General features: G+C 40.5%; 1 protein-coding gene across 3 annotated transcripts in view; it reads right to left on the bottom strand.

Annotated features, from left to right (window-relative positions):
- Positions 1-604: 604 nt before the first annotated feature.
- ADGRD1 (adhesion G protein-coupled receptor D1) overlaps positions 605-27,126 on the bottom strand; it is a 161,129-nt gene continuing 134,607 nt past the window's right edge. For all 3 annotated transcript variants that reach the window (XM_027814060.2, XM_027814059.2, XM_005445203.4), the window contains 4 exons: positions 9,359-9,485; positions 8,073-8,114; positions 5,281-5,373; positions 605-4,609 (listed from right to left, as the gene is read on the bottom strand). In XM_027814060.2, the coding sequence (XP_027669861.2) occupies positions 4,514-4,609; positions 5,281-5,373; positions 8,073-8,114; positions 9,359-9,485 (358 nt within the window). In that variant the 3' untranslated portion in view covers positions 605-4,513. The remainder of the gene's footprint in view (positions 4,610-5,280; positions 5,374-8,072; positions 8,115-9,358; positions 9,486-27,126) is intronic.

The raw sequence follows: 27,126 nt of genomic DNA, 5'->3' as shown, positions 1-27,126 counted from the left end.
TAGTGAAGCGGAGAAATCTCTGCCCTAATGCTGTAGCAATTAGCAGATGCTTTCCATTGTGACAGGACACAGCAGAGCGTAAATATGTAACACAGTGGTTGAGGGGGCAGGGCAAAGGTTAGGGGCCACACTGCACGATGCTTGTGCCCTCAGCACTGGAGACAGCAATAGGTGAAAGAACAACAATTACTGTGTAGCATTAGTATTCAATAATAAATGCTCCATTTGTCAATTGTGAGTTTCATAGTGCTTAACAGAGGACAGTATCTTCATTTCACTGATGTGATAAAGAGAGTCAGGAAAAGTTACTTGCTGAAGGTCATGCACGAGGGTTAACGGCAGAACACTGACAAACCCCCTGGCATTTCTGAAACACCATCCTTTCTGACCCTGTGCTCGCAGGCATCCAAAACACGGAGAGTTAGTGGCGGTTGATAGCTGTAGTTACCTGCCTGCAGGAGAGCGCAAGCTGCCACGGAAAGGCAATTGTTGCTAGTGCATCCCCCTTCTGACCAGCAAATTATCTGTCCCCTCCGCACAGAAAACAGAGGTGAAGAAGGCACTGTTGTGGTCATAGGAAGAGACTTCTGAAAGATGTGTGTGTATATATATATATATTTTAAATATATATATTTTTATATGTAAAAATATGTGTGTGTTTATCTAGCTGTAAGTGTGTGTGTCTGTCTGTATGTATATTCACAGAATCGTAGAGTGGTTTGGGTTGAAAGGGACCTTAAAGCTACTTCCAACCCCACTGAGACAGAATTGTACTGATAAATCCCATTTTTTCACCTAGGAACTGACCTTGACCAGGTTGGGTTAGAAGAAATCATCTGCAGCAGTCATTTCATGAAATAGGCTCCTTTCTTAAAGGGGAGGGAATTACTTTCTTCAGTATATTCTGTGGGTATAAATATTAATACAAAAATACTGTCTGTACATTACCTAGGCACACCTGATGCGTATAGTAGGACCCTGCATATGAGTAAAGCTCTGCTTGTTTAATCACAACAATAGTACTTACAGGGAGCCTAAGTGTTATGCTGTTGTTTATAACCCATGTCAAAAGAATAACTGAACAAATACAAAGTTATTTTAGGAAATTAAGAGTTCTTATTTATTTGGGGGGAAAAAACCCAAAACTAAATTATTTCACCACTTACTGGCAAAGTCATTCTTGCTACATTACCTATTTTAAAACTCACATCTCATTCAATTAAGATTTCATACTGTTGACAAAATGAAGCTGTCCTGAAAAAAAGTATTGCAATAGCTGCTATATACAAGCCCATAAATAAACTGCAAGATTTTCAGGCTTCAAAAGACTGAGGACAGGAAGAGATTGTTTAAAGATTCATTTCAGCATTTCTTATTCAATACATTTGCTGCATTCAGCAACAACAAAAATACATTGAATTAAACAAAAAGAATGGATCTAGAAGGCCATGGAATACATTTGATTTTGTGGGGGGTTTTACTAGGATACCAAAACCAGAAGAAACCCCACCACCAACCTAGTACAAATACAGTGTTCTAGCTCCTAACCTCATGTGACATAAACAAGAAGACAAACTGCTTCATCACAAGTAACATTCAAAAGTTACAGCATGGGATACAGATTATCCACAGTGATCTCTGTAGACACAGGATAATAACTGTTCCCTCAGTATATAATACATCTATGTCACATTCTGAAGTATAAAATCAAAAACATTTTCATGCTTTTCTTACTTTTGGTGAATAATTTTAAAATATGTTATACCTGGATGAAAAACAGGTTTAGCCCTTTATACTGTCATTTCATACTGTCATATGTATGTCGCATGATAGGTAGCCAATATACATCAGCACAGGAGGAAGTGCAGGCAATGAAAATTGTGTAGAGGGGAATATTCTTAACAATTAAGATTTAAAGGGGGAGGAAAAAAGCTTTTATATGTCCTCTGGATCATTCCCAGAACTGTTTGTGCTACAATGCTTAGAAGAGAAATGATCAAGGAGGGTTTCAATGGTCAGTGTAGGAAGAAAAAAAAAGTAAACAAAAAAAACACCAAAAAACACAGGCTTCGGTATTAAAAATATGCTTAAATATGTTTTCTGCACACAATACAAACACTGAACTCTGTTATCACAGTACTGTTCTGCTACAATCTCCTCCATACATTCCGAGGACTCCTTTTACTGTGTATTTTGGGAGGGGGGAAAAAACCATTCTCAGGCCAAGAAAAGCTGATATATTTGCACAGCTGTAAGGCAGTCCAATGGAGAAAAGGCTAGGAAAAAGCCATACACAAAAGTCAAAATATAAGACACAGCCATTTAGACATTTAGCTTTTACAGACCTGCCTTTTAGGCAGGCTGGCAACAATTTGACTTATTTAGCAATAGGAAACACAAGATTAGAAGCCTATCTTATTTCATCATGTGTATGTGTGATATGCAGTATGTCACATTCTGCTCTGTTCCAGCTACATAAATCCAGCATTTATCTGGTGAAACCAAGATAATTTCTGGAGAATGTTTTAATTTGTAGCCACAGACAAACTTGGTGGATGGTGGGTGTTCAGTTTGGTGACCGCACCAAGTCTTGGCCAGGAAGGGGAGAAGGCGGAAAAGATTGGGCCAAACTGAAACAGCTAATTTTTCCTTAGTGCAGGAAGGAAGCAAGGAGAAAACTTGTTTTGGATAAATCAAAAATGAAATGCATTGATGTTTTATAAACTTTCAAATCCCTGTCCTTTGGATGAAATGCTTCACTAAAATTCAGTCCTAACTGATGAATGTTTCCTGTTCCCCAAAGATCAATTTCCTTTTTCTTTTTTTTAAATTTACTATCCAATAAAGAATTCCCACCCTACGCATTAGGGTGCAAATACCTTTCTCTTGGAAATCAATAGCAGGTATCTTGCCCGATTCACTGGGACCAGAAATAGTCTGACCTGCTAAAGACACAAACCTTTAATTAAGAAAAAAAAAAACCCAACAAACCAACAGAAAACCTTTTAGCAAAAAATGACGTTGAAGATTTGCATCTTTCCCTCCTTTTGTAGTATCTTGATAGTCCAGTGTATTAGGAAAGCTAATTACCTTGGTGATTCCTGCCAAACAGTATGCTTGGTCTGTTAGGGAGACAGCTACAGCTAACAAGGGCGGGCTGCAAATAAGGAAACATGGCTGCAAAGCCACGCGGCAAAGGGGGCCTCGTTTTTGCAAGTTGCTGTCTGCTGAGTAAATCCTAAAGAAGCATATTTAGGGGCTCTGACCACCTCTGGGGCTTCTACTCTGCTCTACCCCCGGCTGGAAAGGTGCATCGTTGGTGCAACCAAGATTGCGCCCCTTTGTGCTCCAGACATCACTTCTGAGAACCGACAAAACACTGATCAAAAGAAAAATTACAGTGTTTTTTTTCTCCTTAAAGATATTTCATAGCTGCACTAAAGCAGAAGCTATTAAGTGCTGAGCAGAGTTTAAAACCACAAAGGCCTCTGGAGAGACCTATTCGACAGATGGCTGTAGGTAGCAATGCACAGACTTACTTGTAGTCTGGCTGTCTTCACAGCGTATCGTCATTACATTTTTGTGGTTGGACTTCAGTGTCTCGATTTGACCAGTAAAAGGGGAAAGGTAAGTCACAGTGCCAGGTTTTGATTTCCAAAAGCTAGAGTGCGTTTGCAAAATGCACTTGATGGACAGCTGTTGATTGCATCCAAAAGCTTCGGGCTTTATATTGTGATATGTCAGCAGACAAATCGGCAATAGAAATGCTGTGGACTGCTATAGGACAACCTTAACCATTTCTGCCTTTTATAGATACGATGTAAACAGTAATATCTAAGATACTAACAGGCTGCATATAGAAGATTTACATGTTCCATATGCTGTTTATGTGCACAGAGGTGTATGTGTGTATTAGCTTTGCTAATTTTGTGCCCGTACTGGGATCCGAGTAGCTGGAATATGCTTCTCCATCAAGTCCTGCCTTCCTTGTAGCATTTAAATTAATCACCACACTATGTATTTTGAGCAAGCTTCATTTAGATAATTGGCTTCTGTAAGATAATAGATGTAAACAGAGAGTGCACAGCAAGACCAGAATAGCCCCATTACAACTGCACAATGGGAAGCATTTCATTTTAGAGCATAACAGTCCATCTTTCCAGAGGTACGTTGCCTTTCCTCTGTTCTGGGACCTGGAACAATTCGGATAGCAATAAGCCCTTTTCGCACACCTAATGTTTTCATCATTGCTGACAAACCCGTCCCGTGTATACTTGTGCTAGTTATTCTTACAGAGTCTGCTAACAGCCAAGTGGTAGAATGTGTTACAGTTCTGAAGGCAAACAGATGAGGGCTATTTACTCCACAAAACAATATAGCAATTTCCATTTTTTTAGGCCGTGATTAAAAAAGCAGTTTTCTACTGGTATTAACAGTGAAAAGAAACTGGTGGGCATTGTGTCAGAGGTCCTGTATGGATGGCTTGATTTTCGCTGAGAAGCTGGTATTACTGTCAGACTGCTGATAAGTCAATGCGGTTGGCTGAATTGGTGCTCTTATCCCAGGTGTTCAACTTTGTGGGCGTTGTGCCTGGCCTGTTCCCAGTCATCTGGAAGACAAAATAATATTGAAAATAGATTTATTTATTTTGCTAAGCCACTCTTGTCTGGATGAAATAAAAGCTTGAAAGCATCTATTTACATTACAGTGTTGTCACAGAGTCCTGAGAGCATATGCCATAAAGGATTTTTAAACAGTTATTGCCAGGATCTAAGGAGATTGGCAGCAATCACTTAATAATACCTATCACTTCAGAAATCTGGTTCTTTATGAAAACAAGATGCCTTTTGCCTCAAGAACATTTAATGAGAGCTAGAAAAGCATGTTCACATACTGACTTATTTAAAAGTGCCCTATCAAAAAGCCATCATCATCAGATAAATCCATTGCCAAAATACTGCTTGAATGCATAATATGAAGTCCATTACAGCGGGTGGGAATATTGAACCGTACTCCAGAGTTCATAAACATTTGTTTACTTTTATTTGATAGTTTACAGAAAGCAGAATTTTGTCCTTTGCTTTCAAAACATACTGCAGCTTCAGCTACATTATTGAGTTTCAACTCAATACTTGCGATTCCACCTGTCTACACCATGCATTAGGTTAGGTACTAAAAATACCCATGTGCCTTCTTAAGTCCTCTTCTTTCCAACAGAATTTAATGCGGAACGCTTTCAAGTACAATAGGAGGAATAAAAAGGAAAGGAGCAATACTCACAATGTCTGAGCTGAAGGGTTTCACATTGATGTTGCGAGTCGAACTACTGGTAAGGGACCAGACCTTGGTTTTGTGCTTAAAAGCAGCTCTAACCTTTGGGGAAAACAATTGGAACCCAGTAGATTTCTTTTGAAAAAGCTGTGTTTATTTTCACAGGTGCAATCATTTCCCCATTATTCTTCCTCCCCATTAAGGTCACTGTACAAAAAAGCAACAATCCATCCATCCCTACATTTTTCTTTATACTCATTTTCTTATTTTAAAGTTTAACTTTACTTTTCAAGTACCCATACTTTAAATACATACTGTAAAACCTCACTTATTTCTCATTTCATTGGCAACATTTTAAAGTTATCTGGATTATTCCATCCGCCTAGATGTCCAAGGTATAACTGCATTACCATTCATTTTATTAAAAATAATAACAGCAAAAAAACAAAACGGCAGGGCATATAAGCGTACATCCCCAGGATTTGCAGTCCTGGTTTTAAAGATTTCATAAGGTGCCATTGTAGTGATTTTTCAGCAGCTCCCTAGGACACTTTCACATTTTCTAACTAAATATGCAGCCCCGGGCTGGACAAGCTCCCCAATTCGAGCAGGCTCTCCCTGGAGCTCACGTGGCCCTGATGGTATCCAGACGCCATGAGGATGTAAGCCAGCCACCAGCCTTTTGAAAACTGAAATTACTGAAAGATGGTGGATGAAATTCCCTATAGATCTAAGAAGATTCTTCACCAAGGTAAAAATAATCAGCTGCATAAAGAAAAGACAGTGAGACAGTAATTCCTTAGTCAACTAAGTGAGATTTATCAAGGATTACTGGCTGGGAGTGATTAACCAGTGTTACGATGTTGTGTTAAAGAACATCTTGTCAGGAGAAGCATAGTCTGCAAAACACATACAGTAATCTTTCCTCCGTGTTCTACACTGGCATGGCCTCAGCTACAGTACGATGTCCAGCATCCTGGGAAAAACGGGCCTGCTGGAGACAGCCCTGAAGAGAGCTGTAAGGATGGTAACAGGTCATGCATGAACACATTGCAAGAAGCTGAGGTTGTTTAAGCAAGAGCAAGACTGGGGGAAGACAGCGTAAGTCTTGCAGTCTTTCCTTTCCTGTGGAGAGGAAGGGAATTGCCTAGTCTTTATACACGTAGTAGCTAACACAGGAAATAAGAAGCTCAGACTACAGCAAGAAAGATAAAAACTACAATTTAGGAGTGGCAGTAAGTGAGGCACAGAGCCAAGTTGCCGAGGGAGGTCAAGGGGCTCCAAAGACTGAGCTGCCATGGGTGCCGCTGGCACGCTGGGTGCGCTGCAGGAGAGGCTGCTCAGGTCCCCGTCAGACCCATTCTCCTGTGCTTCTTTATAGTGTGTGTGCATTCCTTGCCCAGGCACACTAGGAATAAAGCTCTCTTCGTTACCCAACCACTTGGAAATATCTGCAGATTTCGCTGCTTTACAGTATCTTGAGTTTCACTATTATGGTAAGAATGAAATTCTCAAGAATTCTCATGGTTCAGCTGAAGAAGTATTTTAGATAATCACAGCATACAGTGGACCCAATAAGACCTGCTCTCCAAAAATGACAGTTCACGTTAGCTCTATATAAACTGTTTGTTTGAGGATACAAATTCTGAGAAGTTTCTGAATTTAATTTCTCATGAGGTTCCTGTAAATCTAGAAGCAATTCAAATATTTGTATTTAATGTAAGATACCTGAAGCTTGACAGCTGGAAGAAAGCATTCTGAGCCTGGGGGAGAACAGAATAAAGAAATACTTTTCCTCCTTACCTTTAACCTGCCTGCTTAACTTTAGTTGATTTCAGTAAAGATCAAGAATTTCAGACAGTCCTGCCTCCCCAGACTGACTGTAGCAAAGGTTCACATCAATGCTCTAAGGCGGACCTGGCTGGCAAATAATAAATGATGTCTCCACAGAAGAGCTGGAGTGCTACTGCTGCACAGAGAGGAGCAGCCAGCGATGGGGCAGAGCTACTTCATAGCGCCCAGAAGAGCCAGCTGTGGGAGAATCAAAGCTGGGAGCTGGGGGTTCGCTAGGCAGTACTCCTCATCAGCGTGCTGCAAATGGTTTTCGTAAGAAATTGTTGTTATCAGCAGTATTTTCTGCTATCTGCCATGGGAGGAGAGGATGTTGCAAGTTCCAGGCCCAGCAGAGATGGTCTCCACAAGCCCCATTTACATCAGCCTTGCCTTGGCTTTACCCCAGTTGCTCTGAGACAGCCCTAATGCAAAAAGATTCCTCGATCCACTATGGAAACCTGAATTTCCTGCCAAGAAAAATACCTGGAATATGTTCTACTCTGTTTGTCTTCCCATTAAGGATTGAATGAGCAATGTCCAAAAGTATGTTTTCCTGAGAATATTTATTTTCCTCTCTGGAACTGCAGATGTAACAAAGCCAGAGGCCCCCCAACAGGGACCGCCAGAGTGAGTCCTGCTCCCACTGCTGAAGCATCCTCCCTTTGCAGCACAGCCCATGCCCTGCTCAGCCCCTCCCGCCCTAGGGAGAGCTTCTTTTCTTAGTCTTAAGCTGCTGTCTCTTGTGATGTTTCTCTTTTTAAACCTTTCCTGCATCAAGTGAAATAAATGTCAGTTCAGGGTCAAAATGCCACAAGTCAAAGTCACTAACGGTCTTACATTAATTGAAAGAAAAAAGAAACTGGTGGCTTAGCAGACATAGTGGCATAGGAGGAAGTCTTTTCTTGTTTTACACTCATGTTACTTGAATTTGGTAACACCAGATTTGTTAACACCATTTGGTTACATACCTCTGAATTCAGAAGACAGTGAAACAGGAACATGAAAAATCCCTGTAAAAAAAAAAAGGGGGGAGAAGGGTGAAGACTGACTGTGAAGGATGAAATACAGTAAAGTGTCTCTCACAGTATCGTATAAAGCAAGTATTGATAGCTGGAGCCCTATAAATATCAAAGAGCAGGCCAAACTGTGCCCATGTCAAACTGCAGAAACCTGCAGCATTAGGATACCACGAGGCTTGTCTGGACCTTTTCCTGTAAAACACCATCTCCTAAACCTCGGGGTGCTAAAGGAGACATCTGGCTGCAACGGAGCTGGACTCCTGTTTTCATGACAAGAGAACGTTTTGCCTGTACTTGCAAAGATAAAGGCAGAGGGAAATGCTCTTTGGGAAGTACAAGGTCAATATTTTTCACATTAGAAAAGCAAGGTATTAGCATTAGGAAAATTTTCAGAACAGAATTTTGCTATCTTCGGGCTTTTTGTCAAATGGAAAGTGAAAAGGTCCCATCCCCTTTCCCTCCCAAAATAATTTTATTTTCTTTCGGGAATTATTAACCCAAACTATTGGTTTTTTATTCTGGATGAAAATTGGAACTTTTCTTATCAGCTTATAGGGAGAACTTTGTTGCACTCTTTTTGTGACCATAGTACTACTTCTTCTTGAGACAAAAAAAGGATTTACAGGAATTCATTTTTTCTTCCCTTTTGTAACCATTATTCAGGAAAGAATTATAATGCACCTATAGATTTAGGCCTCTACTGAAATGTCTGCTTAAAGCTAAGCAAGATGCTTACATTCCTTCTTGGACAGAGCTTTTTTCCTGGATTGGTGTGCTCAGAAGATGAGGGTCTAGCTGCCTGCATGGAAGAGTCATGTGCAGCAGGCAGAGTATCTCCACTTTTCTCCTTATGCCGCACCTTTCCCACAAACTTCTGTTTGCTTTCATTTAGTTTCAGTAATGAAGCCACAAACCAACACTGAAAAATTTTCTGTTATCTCTGCTGCAGAATCTTGCCTGTGGTACATGGTGCTGGAAAAATGAATTTCATTTCTCAAGCTCACTGTCTCATTTATTTAACTATGGCTACTGGAAACACTGAGTGGGATAAAAGTTCTGTTCATACAGAGACTAAACAATTTCCAGCACTGTATGGTCAGCACGGACTTGAAAGACAGAGGAAGGAACATAGAAAAAATCCAATAAACACAAGCATGTGAAAACATTACTAACGATCCATTTATTGGATCTCAGCAGCGGTTTGGTAGCCATAAACTTTCCCACCAGGTACTTACTTGTAGTGAATTGAAAACAGCAAATATATACTGAAATACTAATGTGTGGGCATTGACAGCCAAAACCCCAAAGATCCACGAGCTTCCCAAGATTGGTAAGAGAACAGCAACAGCTTTAGCTGTTAGTCTGAAAGAGAAAACAAAAATAGGAAATGTGATGAGACAATTAAACAAATTTCAGCCCACACACCAGGGAGTCTGTCAAATTATGCCTTGGCAGCAAGGCAGCGTGTGTGTGACTGTCTTTGCCATAAAATTGTTTTCATGGGCAAGTCTCTTTACTTACTCATTCCTCATCTATGAAAATGGGGATAACAGAACTTTGGTATCACATGCGATAAATACAGATCAAGAGTCAGTAACTGAGGGTGCAGTGGAAGAGATGGAGAGATGATCATGTAACTACTGCAGTCGTATTTTCCATTTACAGTGAAATATCATTTTGTCAGTGAGGAGTCAAGTGTAAGAGTCAAAAACAGAGGGCTGAAACTGAGAACAAAGGCAGCATCACACAGAAAAACACAACCCACTGTGCAGTACGTCGAGGACACATTTGTTCAGCACTGCAGCTGAGTCAAGACAACATGCTATTTCTCTTAAAGGAAGTGACTTGGGATTTTTATTCACCACAACTGGGAAGAAACATGATGTAACTCTGCCAAATGCAAAACACTCCAGTATTATTCTGCTACCCCCCTGCTTTGTTCAGAGTTGATTCACAGAAACTTACGCCAAACATTGAAATAGCCTGTGTTTCTTGGAGGTCCCTACTGATGTATGTTCGCTCTGCCTAGCTTGGAGGACTTGGCAGAATTTCAGTAAAAGGTGGTATGACAGCTGAAAAGCTAATAGCACTGAGAAAATGAGCGATTTGGGGATTTGCCCTAATGACTTATGTACAGCATATTTGTTATAGGGAAAATTGAAAAGAAATTGTAGTATACCACAGAATTAAATGATCACGGAAAGTTTTCTGCAGCAGCTGAATTCTGTGGACCAAATCTATATAGAGTAAACAAAGGGAGCCACAGAGAAAACAAAGACACCATGTTTTGAACTGTAAGAGCACAGCTAGGTCTCTTCATATTCAGATGAATGTGGTGTGCATATGATGTATTCATAGCCACCTACATTAAACACCGAAGAACTATGCACTTTATACAAGGAGCTTGTTTCCTTCACCTCCAACAGGAGTTAAGGGCAGCCGAGCCTCACTGAGTGTTCAGGACCCTGCTTCTTCTGAGGTACAGGCAATACTTGCACTGGTTTTCTGCTTTCTTCTGCTGCAACATTGCTAATACCTCTCTGCGCCTGAATACCATGCAGTCACTTCCAAGAAAGACAGGCACAACTGATGAAATTTAACTCACAAAGATTATTGCTTATCCCACACAACTGTCTTCTTATGAAGCCCTCAAAGCATCATCTCTGATTCATGCTAAAGAATTGCTCAAAAGACTTGTGCTTTTGTGTCTGTGTATACCCTGTAATAGTGACTTCAAGAGTGTAGTAATAGCCCAACAGAGTGTTTCTAGCGTTAGGAAGACAACAGGATTACTCTATGGAAGTCCTTGCCACAGGATGCTATGGACATCTAAATAGGATCCTATAAATTCACGGAAGATAGTTCTGTTGTGGATTGCTAAACGTGACAGTAAGATGCAACCACTTGTGCAGGAAGTCCCTCATCTTTTCGTGTGGTGAAAGGTGGCAGCATGTATTCAGATAAGAGTCACTCTGACCTTTGTAGTGGGCATGCAGGGTTTGATGGACCCCCCAGCCCATCTGGTTTAATCCGAGGTGGCAGTCCTTCTGTTCTTAGCCTAATCCATCTGGCTTTTTGATTAAAACAACAAACACCTCCACAGCTCATTTTCACATCAATTTGACCCAGTAAAGGCAAATGTAAAATAGAACAGGGCCAGGTGACCAATAACAGATTCAAGTCATCACTCACTTTTCCCCAGTAACTGCTACACATCTAGCTCACAGCACAGGGCAACCCAGAAGCATTCACATCTGTCCACTTTGTATCGCTCAGAAACACCCGTGAAGCCCACAAGACACTAGACAGCCCAGTGCAATTTTGCCTGTCAAGGATGAATACCCGCCAGGCCTTTGCACACCCAGGCACCACATCTACAGTGACAGCTACCAAAGGACAAACTCTTCCTCCAAGGCAGCTGAGTTCAGTTCTGGTGGTACAAGACAGAAAGAATAAAGACTGGACCTGTCCCCATTTGAAACCCAAATCAACAAGGCAGGTAGATCTAATCTCTACTTACCACAGCACTTACAAACACTGAACTTAATTCTTGTGTAGCCTGCAGGATTTAAGTACATGCTTACCATTACAATTAAATATGTGTTTAAAATATTTCAGTTAAGTTAGTCTACGGTACAATAATAGATGAAGAAGCCAAGAGGGCAGTAAAGGGATCAGGGGTAGTGAGAAACTAAAAGTCAGTCCATGCTCGATAAAGTTACATTTTTCCACAAGTTTGCAGATTTCTATTTAGCTAGAAACCTGTGCAAGAGAGAAGGTTGTTTCAGCAAGATTAATGTTCTGCTTGTGCCTTTTACCCCCGTTGCACAGATTAAAGTACAGGTTTAGGAGACAAGTGCGTAGAGCTGCATGACAAGAGATCACTTGTAATTACAACAAACATAAAACAAATGAGATTTTTTTTGTACAACACAATTCAATGAAGAAATCTTTTAATTAAACTTAGAGACAAGACATCTTGCTCGTTTCAGTGACCTGAGCACACACTTTGTTATATCCCTGATTAAAAGTGTATGATGAAGAACTGCATAGACTTCAGGTTTATAAGGAAATCTGGGACAACAAAGACTCTGGATTTTTTTTATACTTTTTTCTGCATTGATTCACATCTTTATGTCCTTGGTCATGAATTTCTGCACGATACAGTTTAATTGTGCAAAGAGTTTGTTCAGCCAGAAAATGAAGGAATTCCTTAAAGCTTGAGCTCTCTTATTTAACTAAAAAATGCATTTTAAAAGATACAATTTTAAAACAACTGATATGAGTTTATTTTTATGAATCAAAGATGCTTTGGGGTTTTGGTTCTTTTAAGATTAAAGCTCATCACCTCAATCATAATGTAAGATGTGCTCCACTGGGGAGCTCCCAGCAGACCACCTCTTTGCAATCAACTTTGTGCAGAAAGACCTGCATTCTCTTACAGAGCCCTTGTGCCTGCAGGAAAATGCATCTGTGCAGGACTCAGGGCAGGCTGCGAGGGAGAACACACCACCACCTGGAAGATGGATTAGTTACATTCAGGTTCCATGATAGTTTAGATGTCCTCTCTAACCTGATACAGCAGGCAATCAGTATGCCTAACACAGCTACACTTGCAAAACCGTCTTCATTAGAAACCACCCTTTTTTTCTTTTTCTCTTTTGTTCTCACACTCTCAATTTTTATAAGATTTGCAGTTTGAAATATAGTTTTCCACAGCTGATTTGTTGCCAGAAATAAGTTGTCATTATTTATTTTTGAGTCAGAGCATAAAAAGCTTCATCTGTAATTTGTGGTTGGCGGCATAATAGTTAGGTACTCAATTTCAATGTTTTCAAAACCATTCTTACAGTTTGAATTTTCAGGAGCCTTTAACATCACAATTGCCTTATTTTTGAAAATTGTGTGTTCGCTATTAAGCACAGGGTTCAGCACATGTGTAGCAGAAATACATAGCTAAAATGAAACCAAAACGCAGACGTGGGATTTTTCATGCAAATGTATTAATGTTTCATGTGCCTCCATTTAGAAAAGCAGCCATGTGAGGGTGAAATTCATTTAAGACTTAAGGGTCAGCTCTGCATATGTATCACTTAAATCTAAAGTCTTTTTTTTTTGCCTAATTATTGCATAACTTTCTGTGCTTGCATGCTCTGAATTTCATCCTATGTATGAAATTATTAGTTCAAGATGTCTGCGAGCTTTACTCACCAAGCAAAGGACTCAGCTCTATTGTTCCTGATGCTCTTTTATTTTCTTCTACTTACCCCTCCCTTTCCCATCCTTATTTCATTTTATCTTTGAACTTTAAAAAAGAAAAATACTAAATGTAAAATGGTGCATCAGAACACCATTAAGGTGGCAAGGTTAAAAAATCTTGGAAATACAGAAGTTAATGTTCCACTAGGCACATTAATTCCGACACACTGCACATACTTTTTTTTTATTCCCATTTTTCTTTGCTACATGAATGTTTTAGTAGATTAGTTCTAGTACACTAAGATATAGAATGAAATCAAATAAATGTTTTTGGAGAAGGAATACTGCATGACTTAAACTGTGCAACCTTAAAAAAGAAGTCACTAGGATCGCTTCAGTTTTATATTGTCTATGAAATTCGTGACATGAAGTAGCAATACTTTGGGGCAAGGGCAGGTCTTACTTTGCATATATTGAGGTCCAGCCCCACCAGGACTTCGTAAACCTTCCTAAAATCTTTCTTTGTCCTTGTGCCCTAATGTGTCAGAAAACAGAATAGCCAATGCTGTACAAAGGATGCTCTGAATTTCTCCTGTGTCCCCCTTCCCATGCTCTGGCCTTTGAAGTTAGAAGCAACCTAACAGCCTGTTTCTCATATGCATTTTTAAAAGCTCAGATATTATTACTCTTCTGCAGTCTAATAGCATTAATTTTGATGAGCTTTTTGTGTCTCTGAATTTATATACACTGAATAATCAGTCCTAGAATTAATTAGGAACAAAGCAAAACCAGCATGACAGATCTTAATTCTCCTTTCTATTGTTTCCTTTTGTCAATATAAATTTTTAAGGTATGTATCTGTTATTACTTGGGCAACTTCTGGAAAATATAGAAATACCTCGAGTCTGATTAAATTTTTATATCCCGTGTACATGGAATAGCCTTTGGGATAGGACTAGTTGTACATAGCCTATCTATCAATTCAGTGTACAGTTAGGGTTGTTTCTCACCCTGCCCCGACACTAACAACCTCTCCAGCTGGGCTGCAGAACTTCTGAAGCACCGCTCACCAAGAACCACACTGGCATGACTTGATGTCGTTCAGGTTAGCGTGGTGGTTTATTGCAGAAAGCAAGCAGCAGTGAATTAGTACTGTGCTGTGACACACGTGCCGTCAGATCTGCAGAGGCTGCTCTGCAGGCTTCGCTGGCCCCTACAAGTTCATCTGTAGCCCCACTCAGCTGAGCACTCCTGTACGAATCCTGCCGTGGGGGAAGGGTGGAGTTCTTCGAAAATCCTCAGAAAATTTTCTGTTACACTTCTTGCAAGAACAGCGTTAATTTCTTTCATTAACTGTTAATCAAGCTGTCCACTTAACATGCACTCTTTAAATGTCCTGTTGAAAAAAAGGATTTTTCTTCCCGTTTCCTGTTCTGTTTAATTCTGATTCCTGAGAAATAAACCTCGCTTACCAGAGATCTTCCACTCCAAATTCCTTCAGTTGGCTTCGCTTGGTTGCTTTGGGTTTAGCATTCACTTCAGCGTGGGATTTTGGTATTTTCTCTCAATCTCACTCAGTCAAAGACAGACTGTTAGCCAGTGTCTTACACCAGCCGAGATCCCGAAGCGTGTGCTAATCAACCGACCAAGGAAGGGAAATTTTCTGAGTGGGATAATCATCACAGCCATATTGAAGTCCTGGTGTGCAAGAGGTACAGGTTTCAGCACCTCTGAGATGTGTTTTCATTACCAACATCATATAAAATCATTGCACTGTTACCGAAGTTCCTAGGATCTTTTTTCCAAGAGCGGGCTTGGGCCCTATAGTTTTACTGTATTTGCAATTGGTTTGGAACAGCTCTACTCAACTGAGATGGCTCCCTTCCCCTTATTTAATCTCTGCCCAGTTCTGCTGTTGCCCTGAGAACACGGTCAATATCTTACACTGATGCAGAACAACAACACTGACAGCTATAAGAAAGAAATTTCACTGCTTGCAGAAAGAAAACTTCATCACTTCTGTGAAGGGGACCCCTAATCACAAATCAATTTTATTGGTTAAATATGGAACACTAATCCTTTTAAGACTTCTGACATCCACTTTTTAATCACAATACCTGCTGAAGTAAGAACTAAATTCAGACCTATAAACCCAGATTATGTAATAACTGGAGGAAACGCTGTCTAAAAAAAGTATTTCACCGAAATTGTCACCCTGACACACAGGCCTTTTAACTAAAAGTTCTCTCCTGTTTCTTGAACTCTTCACTAGGCATTTCCAGCAATAGCCTTTGTACTTTATATAAAAATCAATAAATTTAAGAAGCTGTAGCTAACATTTCAGACCAATGCTGGGAAAAGTTGAATTTAGCTTCAGCTTCCCATTTGTTACAAGTGGTGTTCACTAACCTCTGGGCTGGAAGCTGGAGAGCTCCTGGGAAATCCATGCAACAGTTCTGACTGCGGCTGAGAATATTTTTCACCGGCGTTCAGCAGTGCTGCAGCACACACCTTGTGCACCCAGGCAGCGCTCGGGCTTGCGGTCCTGCTGGTGGCTGAGCAGTGGCAGCTCTTCCGACCATGGCAGTGTTGCTGCTCGCTTTGTTACCTGATTCTCCAGGGAGCAAACCCCATGCCAAGTGACTTAGGTGCCGAGTTGCCACCAACATCGGACAGACAAATGGAAGAATACTGGTAACAACTCATCTTTTTTGGTGAACTAGGGAATGAGCAGAAATGAAAAGATACACAACAGTCTCCAGGGCTGATCCAAAGCCACTGACGCTATTTGGAGTCTACAGGGTCATGCTCCCTTTCACTCCTCAATAGAAAACAACCAAGTAAAGTTGTTTTCTGGGCAGTATAAGCAGCTTAGCAGAGCAGCCAAAGCACAGGCTTGAGTGAAATCCCTCAGGCCCCCTTCTAACTTAGCAACCAACTTACTCCATACGCTGCATGCAAGTGACATCAAGAGTAGGTGTTTGGGTTTTTCTCAAAGTGAAATTAATCTCTGAATTCTGCTAGACATCTTGATCTTGTCTGGGTAGAGCTCTCATCTCAGAAAGGACAGACGTGGATTTTAGTTCTTCTCCTGCCACTGAGCAGCAGCTCGTGCACTCCTACAAATATACACGCACCTCTTTCTCCTCCTATACCTTGTCTTGGCTGTGTAGACAATAAGGCTGATGCTAAAAGGAATGTTTTTCATTAGCACATACACAGGTCCTAGCCTAATCTCAGGTGATTTCTAGGCACAGCTATAATAAATTTAAAGAAAAAAAGACAAAACCATTGATAACTGTAGATGCCACTTCCAGTTTTCCTAAATGTTATTTGCCCTTTCACAGTGATGTCGTGAAACTGAGTAAGAAATACTTACAGACACTTCAGATCACTGTTTTCTGGTGGGTGCCATTTATAATCCAGGGAAGATGCTGCTAGTCAAAAATATCGCAGGTATAAACCCCCCCCAAAATCTGGGCTGCAACAGCAACTAGATTCAGATTGATGTTTATCACGTGAGTGGGAAAGGGGGGTGACATTATTCCTTTTCTGTTGTGCTCAGTGTACAATACCCAGCCCTCTTACCACAGACCCTCACAAGAAGGCAGATGCTGCTGAAGCAGTGCCGCTTCTCATCAGTCTTCCCAAAAGCTACAGCTGCCTTTAGTAGATACAGCATTTGCCCAGAATGTAGGTCTGGGCTCAAATCCTCTTCTGCCTGAGGGGCTGCAGTTCCCTTTTTTCTAGAAGAGCATTTTGACTCCCTGCTTGATGCTCATTCTTGCCTATTGAACCTGTTCCACTTACATTAAATAATTAAGTATTCACTGGGTCAGAGAGGGAGTGTACTCCACAGATTAGTCATGAGGCACACCCCTAAGAGACAGGAGTACTACCTAATCCTTGCTTTATTAATATTTCTTATTTTGTGTTAAATATTAAGTGAAGCAAGGACTGAAATCCAAGTCTCCCTCTAAACCCCCATCAAGCCTGACAGAATTATGGCCATGACCAGAAATGAAGGTACCTTAAGAATTTTAATGCTAAGAAGGCAATTCCAGGGGCTGACTTCTGACCTCAGCACCTAACCAGGGATGTAGGAATCCATGCCTTGCTAAGGCCTCCCACAGATCAAGTCCCATGGCAACTCCATCACTTCCTGATTCTAAAACTACAAAAAAAACCCCAACCAACACACTTTCCAAAGAAATTATTAAGTACTTAACTAAATTATGTCCTTCTCCTTGTCTTTAATGCAAGGTATTAAAAGAATATAAAGAATATAAAGAATTAAAATGTAACGTCCTGGCACGCTGAATTTTCGGTGGTTAGGACCTTCTCAGGGGAACTGAATTTGCTGTGGGATTTTTCCATTCTCTTTCTAAAATTCCTTTCTCCAACATTTTTGACACTAGTTCTCTCATTGTGTTACTGCTGAGACAGCATTCTCTGCTTCTCAATCCCCAAGCTCAAGGTTAGAACTAATTTTCTACTGAACTTTGTTATTGAGTCATCAAAGAAAATAGTAAGAGCTTATTCTCACCGTAGAAGAACGTTCCACATCCAACCAAGGAATATTAATAATTGCGTTTTGATGAGGAGCTATCGTACCTGCGCTGAGAGGCTTTGTGCCACAGGATACCCAGCCATAGCTGTATTTATTCCCAAGAGACACCCAGAAGCATCGCTTTTAAAAGGTGATTGGGAGCTTTTGCTAGTGAATGGTCTTGTTGCATATTTGCTTTAATCATCAAAACACTGTGTGTCTCTGTGCTCCCTTTCATGCTCTGCTTCTGTTGAAGCATCACTTGAACCTCAGGAACAGCCCCAGTGTAACAGGATATGTTTTCTCTTTTCCCATAGCAACCCTCTGAAAGAACATGCAGCATAACTATTTCCAGTTAGACAATCACTTCAGACCTGCTGAGTACCGTCAAAGGTGAGCAATGACACAGTCCTTCTGCGTACAGTCATTTATAATAAATTCACAATCCTGGTGCACTTCTTTAAAAACCAGGTAGACTGAAGGGTTGCCTGTTTGTTGCGGTCACAATGCATATCTTTTGGAAGTCCAAAAAATGTAGCTGCTGAAAAAGGTTTTCTGGGAGATTCTGGTAATGGGTGACAGAACAAATTTCCTAGCGGTTGGTACCGATGACCATGGCCAGAAGCCAAAACAATCAAATTCTGAGAAAACCATGTGGAAAATGAAAGCAGTTGAAAAGGAAAAGAACAAGCCCTGATCCTTACAATAGTGAGGATTCATGAATTTCTTGAACACAAAGGGTTCACTTCAGTATTTCCTACAGCGTTCGGTTCATCCTTAAAAGCTGATTCTAGAGTTACTTTAAAGGCAGTAAGAGGTGGTGAAAAAGACAAGAAACATTACCCACTTCCACTTCAGAGGTTCTTTAATAGCCTCACAAAAGCAGATTGACCAGTAAGTCTGGAGTGTTTAACTTGTTGTTTTAAAAAGAAAATAAATCACAATGTTCTAATGGGTCAGGTCTTTTTTATGTAGCATGCTATTGTTAAGGGTCTGTGTGTTTCCAGAGGTGGAACAGTCATCTTGTTTTTCAGTTGGGACCTTACAGAGCAAGCACCCCAGAAAAGAGCAGCATTTTTTTCTCACAGACAGACAACAAAAACTAAGCAGGAGGGTTTGGTTTTATCCATATCAGTTAGCCATGAGCTAGTTCTGCCTTGGAAAAGGTTATGGTTTTAGTATTATTTCTATTTCTAGGTCAGACAAAGATATCCAATAATTAATTGCCAAATATGACCATAAATAAAGTTATTTAAAGTCATATATTTATATATAATAAAAAAAGTTATAGGAGCAACATATTAATAGGATACTCTAACCATGGCTGCTCAGAACACTCTGCATGTGCAAAAACAGATGTTCCTTCAGAGCCACCCACGCCCCTTCTCCTAAGAGGGACCCAGTGCCTAGCTGTGCATTGGACTCAACCCAGGAGAAGGAATTTGTTACGACAGCTTATTCCCAGAAAACTCATTACTTGTCTCTTCCAAGGGCAAGGCAATGGAAATGTCCCAAAGGGCTAGATCCTGCCTGTGGATGGACCAGGCTAGATGTCATCTACTCCTTTTCTCCAACACTTGAACCTAATTATTTCTTCCACTACAGTCTCCATTGTTTTATCCATTTGCAAAGCTCTCAGTGCAGGACTCCTTCCATCTCCTGACAGCTTTCGCTATGGATTGTCCCTAGGTGTACTGTCAGCTTGAGGCATGAATCTGCATTAGCCCAGCACTTACTGCTTTTAATTGGCTAAATCTCTGCAAGTCATCTTGAAACAATATACTGAAAATTAGTCTTATTGCACTATTTACCACCATCTGAATCTTTTTTATAGTTATTATATCATGCAGTGAAAATCTTTGTTTTCCTGGCAGTAAACTAAAGGTGACAGGCACAGTGCTAATAAAGAGGGATTGTCAAATTACAGAAGTTATGAAAAGCACCTCATAGTGTTCGCTTTTCCTTTACAGAACAGGAGATTTGAAGGAAGAATTCACATGACTGGAATACTGATATGAAAGGGCACAGCTTGTTCAGAAAGGACACACAGGGAAACAGAAAAGGTATATCAAAAATGTAGACCTGCTCAGAGAGCAGGAGCTAAAGACAGACAGACCTTCCAAAAATCTCTGTGAAAAGATAAGGGAAACGAGAACAGTAAGGCTGTGCCAGCATACGTCCATTTTGGCTTGGCAAAACAGGAGGATGGGCCCTTTTTTTCCCCCTAAACATCTCAAAGAGTTGTCCAACGCACAGGATTAGGCATTAACATGCACCCAGCTTCACTTAATGATAATGAAATACAGTTTATAAAACTGTTTCTTTAAGACTTATAAAACTGCAGTCAGTGATGTAACCCCACTGCATTTCTCCCCCCACCCCTTAATCTGGAATGTCGGACCGGGAACATCATACCTTAAAAATAGGAAGCAGCCCCTACTTTGTGCTCCGTGCTGGTGATGCCTGAGCTGGAGCATCATGCTGGAGTTCGGGTACCAGATTTCAAGGAAAGTGCGGTCCTCTGGGAAGACTGGAGGCAAGCAACAGAAATGACTGGTAATCTAGCAAAGTGGCCTGTCAAAAGTGGGACAGGTTTTGAATATATAAGTTCGCAAGGGAAGAAAGAAACTGTCAGTGTCCGCTGGAGAAGGACAGGCTCCTATTTGTCCTTTCTTAAACTGCCCTTGTAGAAACATCAAGCTTTCTAAGATAAACCATTAGGAACAAAAATTCTGAGCTAGCTACATCCTGGAGAGACACAAATTTCCATCACCAGAGGCTTTTACAAGTGTGATTGTGTTTTAAACACAATTCAGAATGGTCAGGAGCAATTACATAGCCAGCTGCAACTGTTCAGCTGGGAAGTGGCAATGAACTTCATAGCTTGGTAGTTCTGTATGCCTGGGAACACCCGGAAAAAGCAGCCTCACAGAGACGGGGTTCACTGGAAATCTGTAGGTTTGGCAAGTATTTCTGGCTCTTGGCTTGAAGTTAGTGGGGCTCCTAGTTTTATTTAGGATGACAAAGTAACAATCGCATCAACCCATACAGAAAATTTCTGTGGGTTCACGTTCACCCCCTGAGGAGCTGAACTTTGAAAATGATCTCTTGACCTAAACCGTCTCGGTGACCCTTAATTATGCAATGATACCAACAGAAAGATCATTCTCCTATTTCCATGGCAACAGTACCAGCGAACAGCAAAGCTACCAAGGTCAAGCATATAAACTGAGAAAGAAAAGTAATTTTCTCTGTAATGGTTCATATGAGCTTTAACTGCAGTAGTGGCAAATAAATAGCCGTATACTTGCTTGATTGCCTGTCTCAGATGTACATAAGGGGAAAAAAAGATTTGCTGGAGTACAACTACAGTCATGCTGCCTTGCTGTCTGGTTTCGAAAAACTACTAGTGGCTGCAGCTTCGGAGGATAACACAAACTGCAGAAAAGCATTCAGCTACGCAATGCTGTGATGTGAGGAACTTGGTTTCTTATTAAGCTGGCATTAAAGAAGCCAGGCAACATAAGGTTTTTATTGTGTTTATCAAAGTTAATGTCATAGCTGATGCTGTATGACTTCATAAAAGCCCAGACAAAAAATTTCCAAAGAAATATTTTCTAATTTGTCAAAATCAAAATGTTTTACTAACTGGTTTGATTCCAGCCTTCTCCCAAGGACGTGCTTGTAAATGGAAAATACAGAAAAATCTGTTTACTTCTCTAGCCTCCTTACAGCACCCAGGGGCTCTGTCGTGCCAGGCTCTGGTCCCCTCCTCTTTTCTCCCTCACCCCTCTGCAGTACCTGGGAGGTCTCCAGGGGCAGGAGGTTTGCAGGCTGCAGGCCAGCTGTCTCCTGGGCTGTGGGCTGGCTGCAGAGATCGATGGCTGCTGGGGAGCTGCCCCAGTGCCAGTGCTGGTCTCTGAGGCTCTGCTGCCTTTTTGGAACCATCTCAAGCCCTGTGCTTTTGTAAGATGCTGCAGTCTTGGGTACAGTTGCAGTTCCATATGCATCATGAAAATGAAAATAGACTCTGTGGTCATTTCTGTTCTTTTTAATTTCTGAGCTGAGGGTTTGCTGATTCTCTTGTTCTGTACAGCGGGCTCAGACAATAGCTCATGACAAGCTCCTTCATGTGGCTCCATCCATATTTATGCCTGCCTTACTGCTGCTTACTTTTTTGGAGAAGTTACCTGAATCATTACTATCTCTACTCACATGAGAACACCCAAGGCTTCTTTGTTCTGTCACTGTATTCAGTTATTCCCTAGTTTTTTAATATCATTATTAAAATAAGGCAACTAACTTGGGAGGGTGGCTGGAGAAGCTACATGAGACTCACTGGGGATAGTAAGCACAGTAGAGTTAAAGAACATGGCACTTCATGGCATGAGTACATCACCGCTCTTCAAAAATCTTACCGTTCCTGACATGCTCATGCTTTCAATTATCATCTGCCTTAACTGCCTTCTTCCTCATTTCCCATATTGTTCCCAAAGAAAAACACTTTTTTTTCCCCATTTTGTTCACTACAGTATATGTTTCTACCTCACATCTTTTTCAATTGAAAAGAATTGGGCATAGTTTCCAATTTCTATTTCCAAAACATCTGTAACATATCTATAGTTAATGGCATTTTATTACTTACCTGAAGATAGTATCTAAAAGCTTAAAAGGACTTTTAATTCTAAAATAGGACCTTTTCATTATTTTAATTACCCATATTTTTCATTTATTTAATTTTATTTTGAGAGAGCATTGTCAGGAAAATATGTAAATCACACTTAGCTAAGAGCTGTGTCAGGGTGAGTAGTGATTTACAAGGTTGCCTAGAGCTGTGCTTAAGGTGCATGTTTAAATAAGCATTTACTTTCTGCAATGCCATAGCTGTAATATTTGTCTTATTATTCTGCATAAAGCTGACATAGTTCCAGGATTATAAATTGGACCAAGAATGTAAATGCAGCAGTTCAAGCAAACTCTTGAAGTTATTGCTGTTCTCAGTGAGTTGTACCGTTTCATGATGAATGACCAGCATTTAATGGTTACTCTGGTACCAGGCATAAAGCTATGACTCATGGTACTGTACTGGTAATACCAGTATTTTCATGGCTTAAAATCCAATACCAAACAATAGAAACCTAAAATACATTAGGACATTTTTAAAACAAAAGAATGTGAAGTTCAAAGCTCTTTTTTGTGGTAGATTTTCAAAAGCTGAAACTTTCCGTTGCTATCATTCTAAAGTGAGAAGGACATGCTATTCTTTAGAGAACTTTGGAGGGAGGATGCAGGGTGACACCGCACCTGCATTGTGCCCATATGGCACAATATTCTATCGCTAACAATATCTTTGACCCAACTCCTGTGTATGCTGGCACTTTGTATACCACAAAAGACATTGGGGCCAGCAGCGAGTTCTGTTCTCATTAGATGCCCTATAAATCCCGATTTGACTGCAGGAGGCCCCACCTCCATGTAGTGCACCTCCAGCTCCTGCAGAGAACAGCTTTTACCTGCAGTGACTGCTCTCAGGGACTGACAGGGACTGACAGGGACCGACAGGGTGGAATCAAGAAATAGATCAATAAGCACAACATTGGTTTCCAGACACTGAAGACGAGAAACAGCTGCAGGGTGGCTTGGTATGGTCCCTCCTCTCACACCCGTCCCTTCCATTACTGATTCTGCTGTGCTCAGAGCAAGGTTTCATCATAGGGATTTAATAACCAAGTTTTAATAAATCTCATTCTATCCTGACATTCAGATATGAAAACAAACATGCCTAAGCATCTCTAATGAAAAGTATTATCTCTTTATACTCAGAAAATTCAGCACCTCTTAAATATCATGTTTTTCTAGTATATTTTGTACCTATATGCTGTGTCTTACTGGCCTTCCTATCACAATACAGAAACAGGCACGTATCAGAGCTGCTCGTTCCTTCAGAGCCCATAATCAACAGGCCCTGATCACCCTGAAGCAGTAAATTGTATTTAAGGAGAAATGACAGGTGGAAAACAATTCCCACAGAGGATGATTTTGGCTCAGGAGGAGACAACCAAGCAAAAAATAAGCTGTGGAAGGCTCACAATGTCATCCTGTCCAGCTCAGTCATGAGACAGGATCAGTTGTCGCTCCTGGCATCAGAATTAGCCTCGACAGACATTTGTGCAACCACTTCTGAAAGCTGTTCAAAGGCAGAAGCTCAGCAGCTCTCAAGGTGATCGGCTCCATCACTTCGCAACTCCCCTCCCACTATTGGCAGCTGAAAGATATTTTTCCATCCGTTTAAGCCTGTTGCCATTTGTCGCTTTTTCTGTGGTTTAGCAGAGAAGCCTCCTCTCTGTAGCTGTGTTTTACGTATTTTTAAGCTTCTACTACTCCTCCCAAAATGGGCCTGAAATGCACCTGAACAACCACAGCATGGCCTGAGCCTTTCTGCAGCGCTGTGACTCTTAGCGTCTGTGGTAAAGAGAGCACTACCATTACTGTCATTATGGTTTCTAACAGATTAGCACTTCCTCATTAATACTCTCACTGGCAACATTCAAACCCATGTATTTTTAGTCTGCAACGCTAAGTCTAATAAGGAGATACCCAAACTGCATTTGTATTTGTCATATTCAATGAGCCAAAAATTTAATTAGGCTGAAGACATTATCATTGGCAGTAGCGCTTCAGCTCACTAATTGTCATTGTTTAATACTTTGATTTTAATTATTTCCTTTATTGCCAGTCAAGGCTCCTCCTTCCAAGATTTTCCATGAGGTACATCACTCATGCTGTTTGAAGCCATGTTCAACGAACATGATTCCTTACACGCCATTAGAAATTGTCAGGAAAAGGAATTGCTGAAAGGAGATCTGGCCTGCCTTACTGCTCCTTCTAACCGATGGCTTTCCTTCAGCAAATGGGAAAGGCTTGTTCAACAGAGCACACAAAGCAGGGGCTCCGTTTCTGGGGGGGGTTGCACTGCAGCATCTGCCACCCAAAAGGCACAGAAATGGTTTTCTGGTGCTACGGATTGTGAAGCCCTGTAGAATTTTGGAAAAGTTTGCAGATTGTAACTTGCTCTTCACCCCTCCTGGAGGGGGGAGAAAACGGAATTCCCTAATGGTATGGCAAAAGGGCAGAATTTAGTTGTGGAGGGAGATTATGGCATCTCCTCTGGCAGGAGAGCTCTCACGAGAGCTTCAAGCAAGTGCCGTGATTGACAAGTACATTCTGTGAAAATGAACAGCTGCAAATAATCCTTAGAAAGAGAAGTCTTTGGACACCAGATGAAACGGGACTGGAATCACAAGAGCAAAACGCAATACGCTCTCTTGCAGAATAATGCCTGATGTTAAATGTACCAAAGCTATCAGCACTAACTCATAAGATCAGTACCCGAGACAAAAGATGACTGGGCTGAAAGGCAGGCGGTGTGTTTGTAAACAGTAAAATACTGATGCAGAGTCATGGCATGGAATGGATCATTGATTAAATGGATGAGCAATTTGCCATGGTGCATTCCGTGTGCTGCAGGGCTATAATGGATGGCTTTGCAAAGTGCTTTGGAATGGTCAATTACACGGTTAAACCATACAGATGTCTGCAGCAGCATGAGCTGCTGGAGGACAACCCTCTTGTATTTATATCTGTCAAAGGGAAAATCTTTCTGTACAGCTTGCTTTTTTTTTTTTTTTTAACCACCAAAGGAATGGTTTTGCATTAAACCTACATACTCTGTTTTCAGTTTCATGCAAAGTGGTTTATGCTATATTAGAAAATGTGGAACAGACTAACACAACAGCTTACGTGACTTGCTTGCCCTGCTGAGCTTTCCTTGAAGCCCTGTTTTGCTTTCATGCACTGCCACTACTGCCATTTGTTCCAATTCTGTCACTAATTTAACTAAACAGAAAATATGTTTTCCCTTCACTCAATAGAAAACTAAGAGGCTGTTTTATTATTTTACTGAGTGAAGATCAAGCTTTGAGGGATGAAAGAAATGAGTAAAATGGAAGAAAGAATGGGCTAAAAAGCTAAGAAATATTTCTGATTTTGTTGTAATTACTTTCTCCGTGGATGATTATGATGGCTGTCATTTCTGGTTCACCAGCTTCTGAAGCGTACAATCTATAAAAATGATAGAGAATTTTCCAACTCATTGGACCATTTCAGAGGAAGCAGTGAGAAAGTATTCAATAAGAGTTGGAATTGGCAATGTATTCAAGAGAAATTAATGTCTCTTCTGGACAATATAATGCAATGCAGTGAACTAGCTGGGAAAGCACTGTGGTATGGCTAAGCATGATATCTTCGTTTCTAGGCTAAAACTACTATTCCTGCAACAGAGACATGCTTTGCATTTCTTCCTGTATTACGATTAATATTAGTCTTTGTGCAAAACTAAGATCTTTGAAAACTGTATTCTACTTTAAACTTTTGTAATCCAAGTGCCAGGTAGCTCATGTAATCAAATGACTACCTGTAACAGGCTTAATCGAGGAAGAGTTCTCCCCATGGGTAATGAAAAGTGCACATTTCTAAAGCACTGTCACATTAGAGATCTTTTCTCACTGTAAACAGAGAACTAACTTCCCAAGTAAACACAGCAGTAAGACTTCGAAGGGGGAGAGCAGCAAGAAAAAAACTATTTAGGTTCTAATAAGAGTTAGTGAATGCACCAAGTAGAATGAAAACTTTACATGCAGATGTAAGTTAGAAAAAGATTTCAAATGGTCCGTAACTTAGAAATTTAATCATGTGCCTTTTCAAGCACGTGAGCAGTTCCATTAAACTGATAGGCTTTAATTGCATTAAGCTTAGAGAGACTACTCATACGCTTAAACTTGAATGTATGTTTAATTATTTCCCCAAAAAAAGAATGGATAATGCAAAAAAATGCTGTATATGTGCATTTAAATGTTATAAGGTATTTGACTCACCATTCTTTATAAACAGAAACATTCAAATTAGTTTTTTGTGGAAAATCTGTTCCCTGGATGCAAAACATTCTCAGAAAGCAGCATCGGAATTATGACACAAAATTAAGCAGCTAACCATCTAATAAAAGGTTCAAATATAATCAGTCACAACTATGTGAAACAGCTCATACTCTGTACCTGTTCAATATGCTTCAAGAAACTATACAAAAAGCATGTTCTTAAGTAAATTCAAGTAATAAATAGAAGCTGGTAACATTTCTTCACTCCTCTTGCACAATTTAAGTTTCAGATGCAAAAAAAGTGACTTCTTTTCACACACATA

This window comes from Falco cherrug, chromosome 1 (assembly GCF_023634085.1).
Source record: "Falco cherrug isolate bFalChe1 chromosome 1, bFalChe1.pri, whole genome shotgun sequence".
In the NCBI taxonomy this organism is placed as follows: Eukaryota; Metazoa; Chordata; class Aves; order Falconiformes; family Falconidae; genus Falco; species Falco cherrug.
Note: the sequence above shows the minus strand (reverse complement) of the source record. Positions and strands in the feature narration are given on the sequence as shown.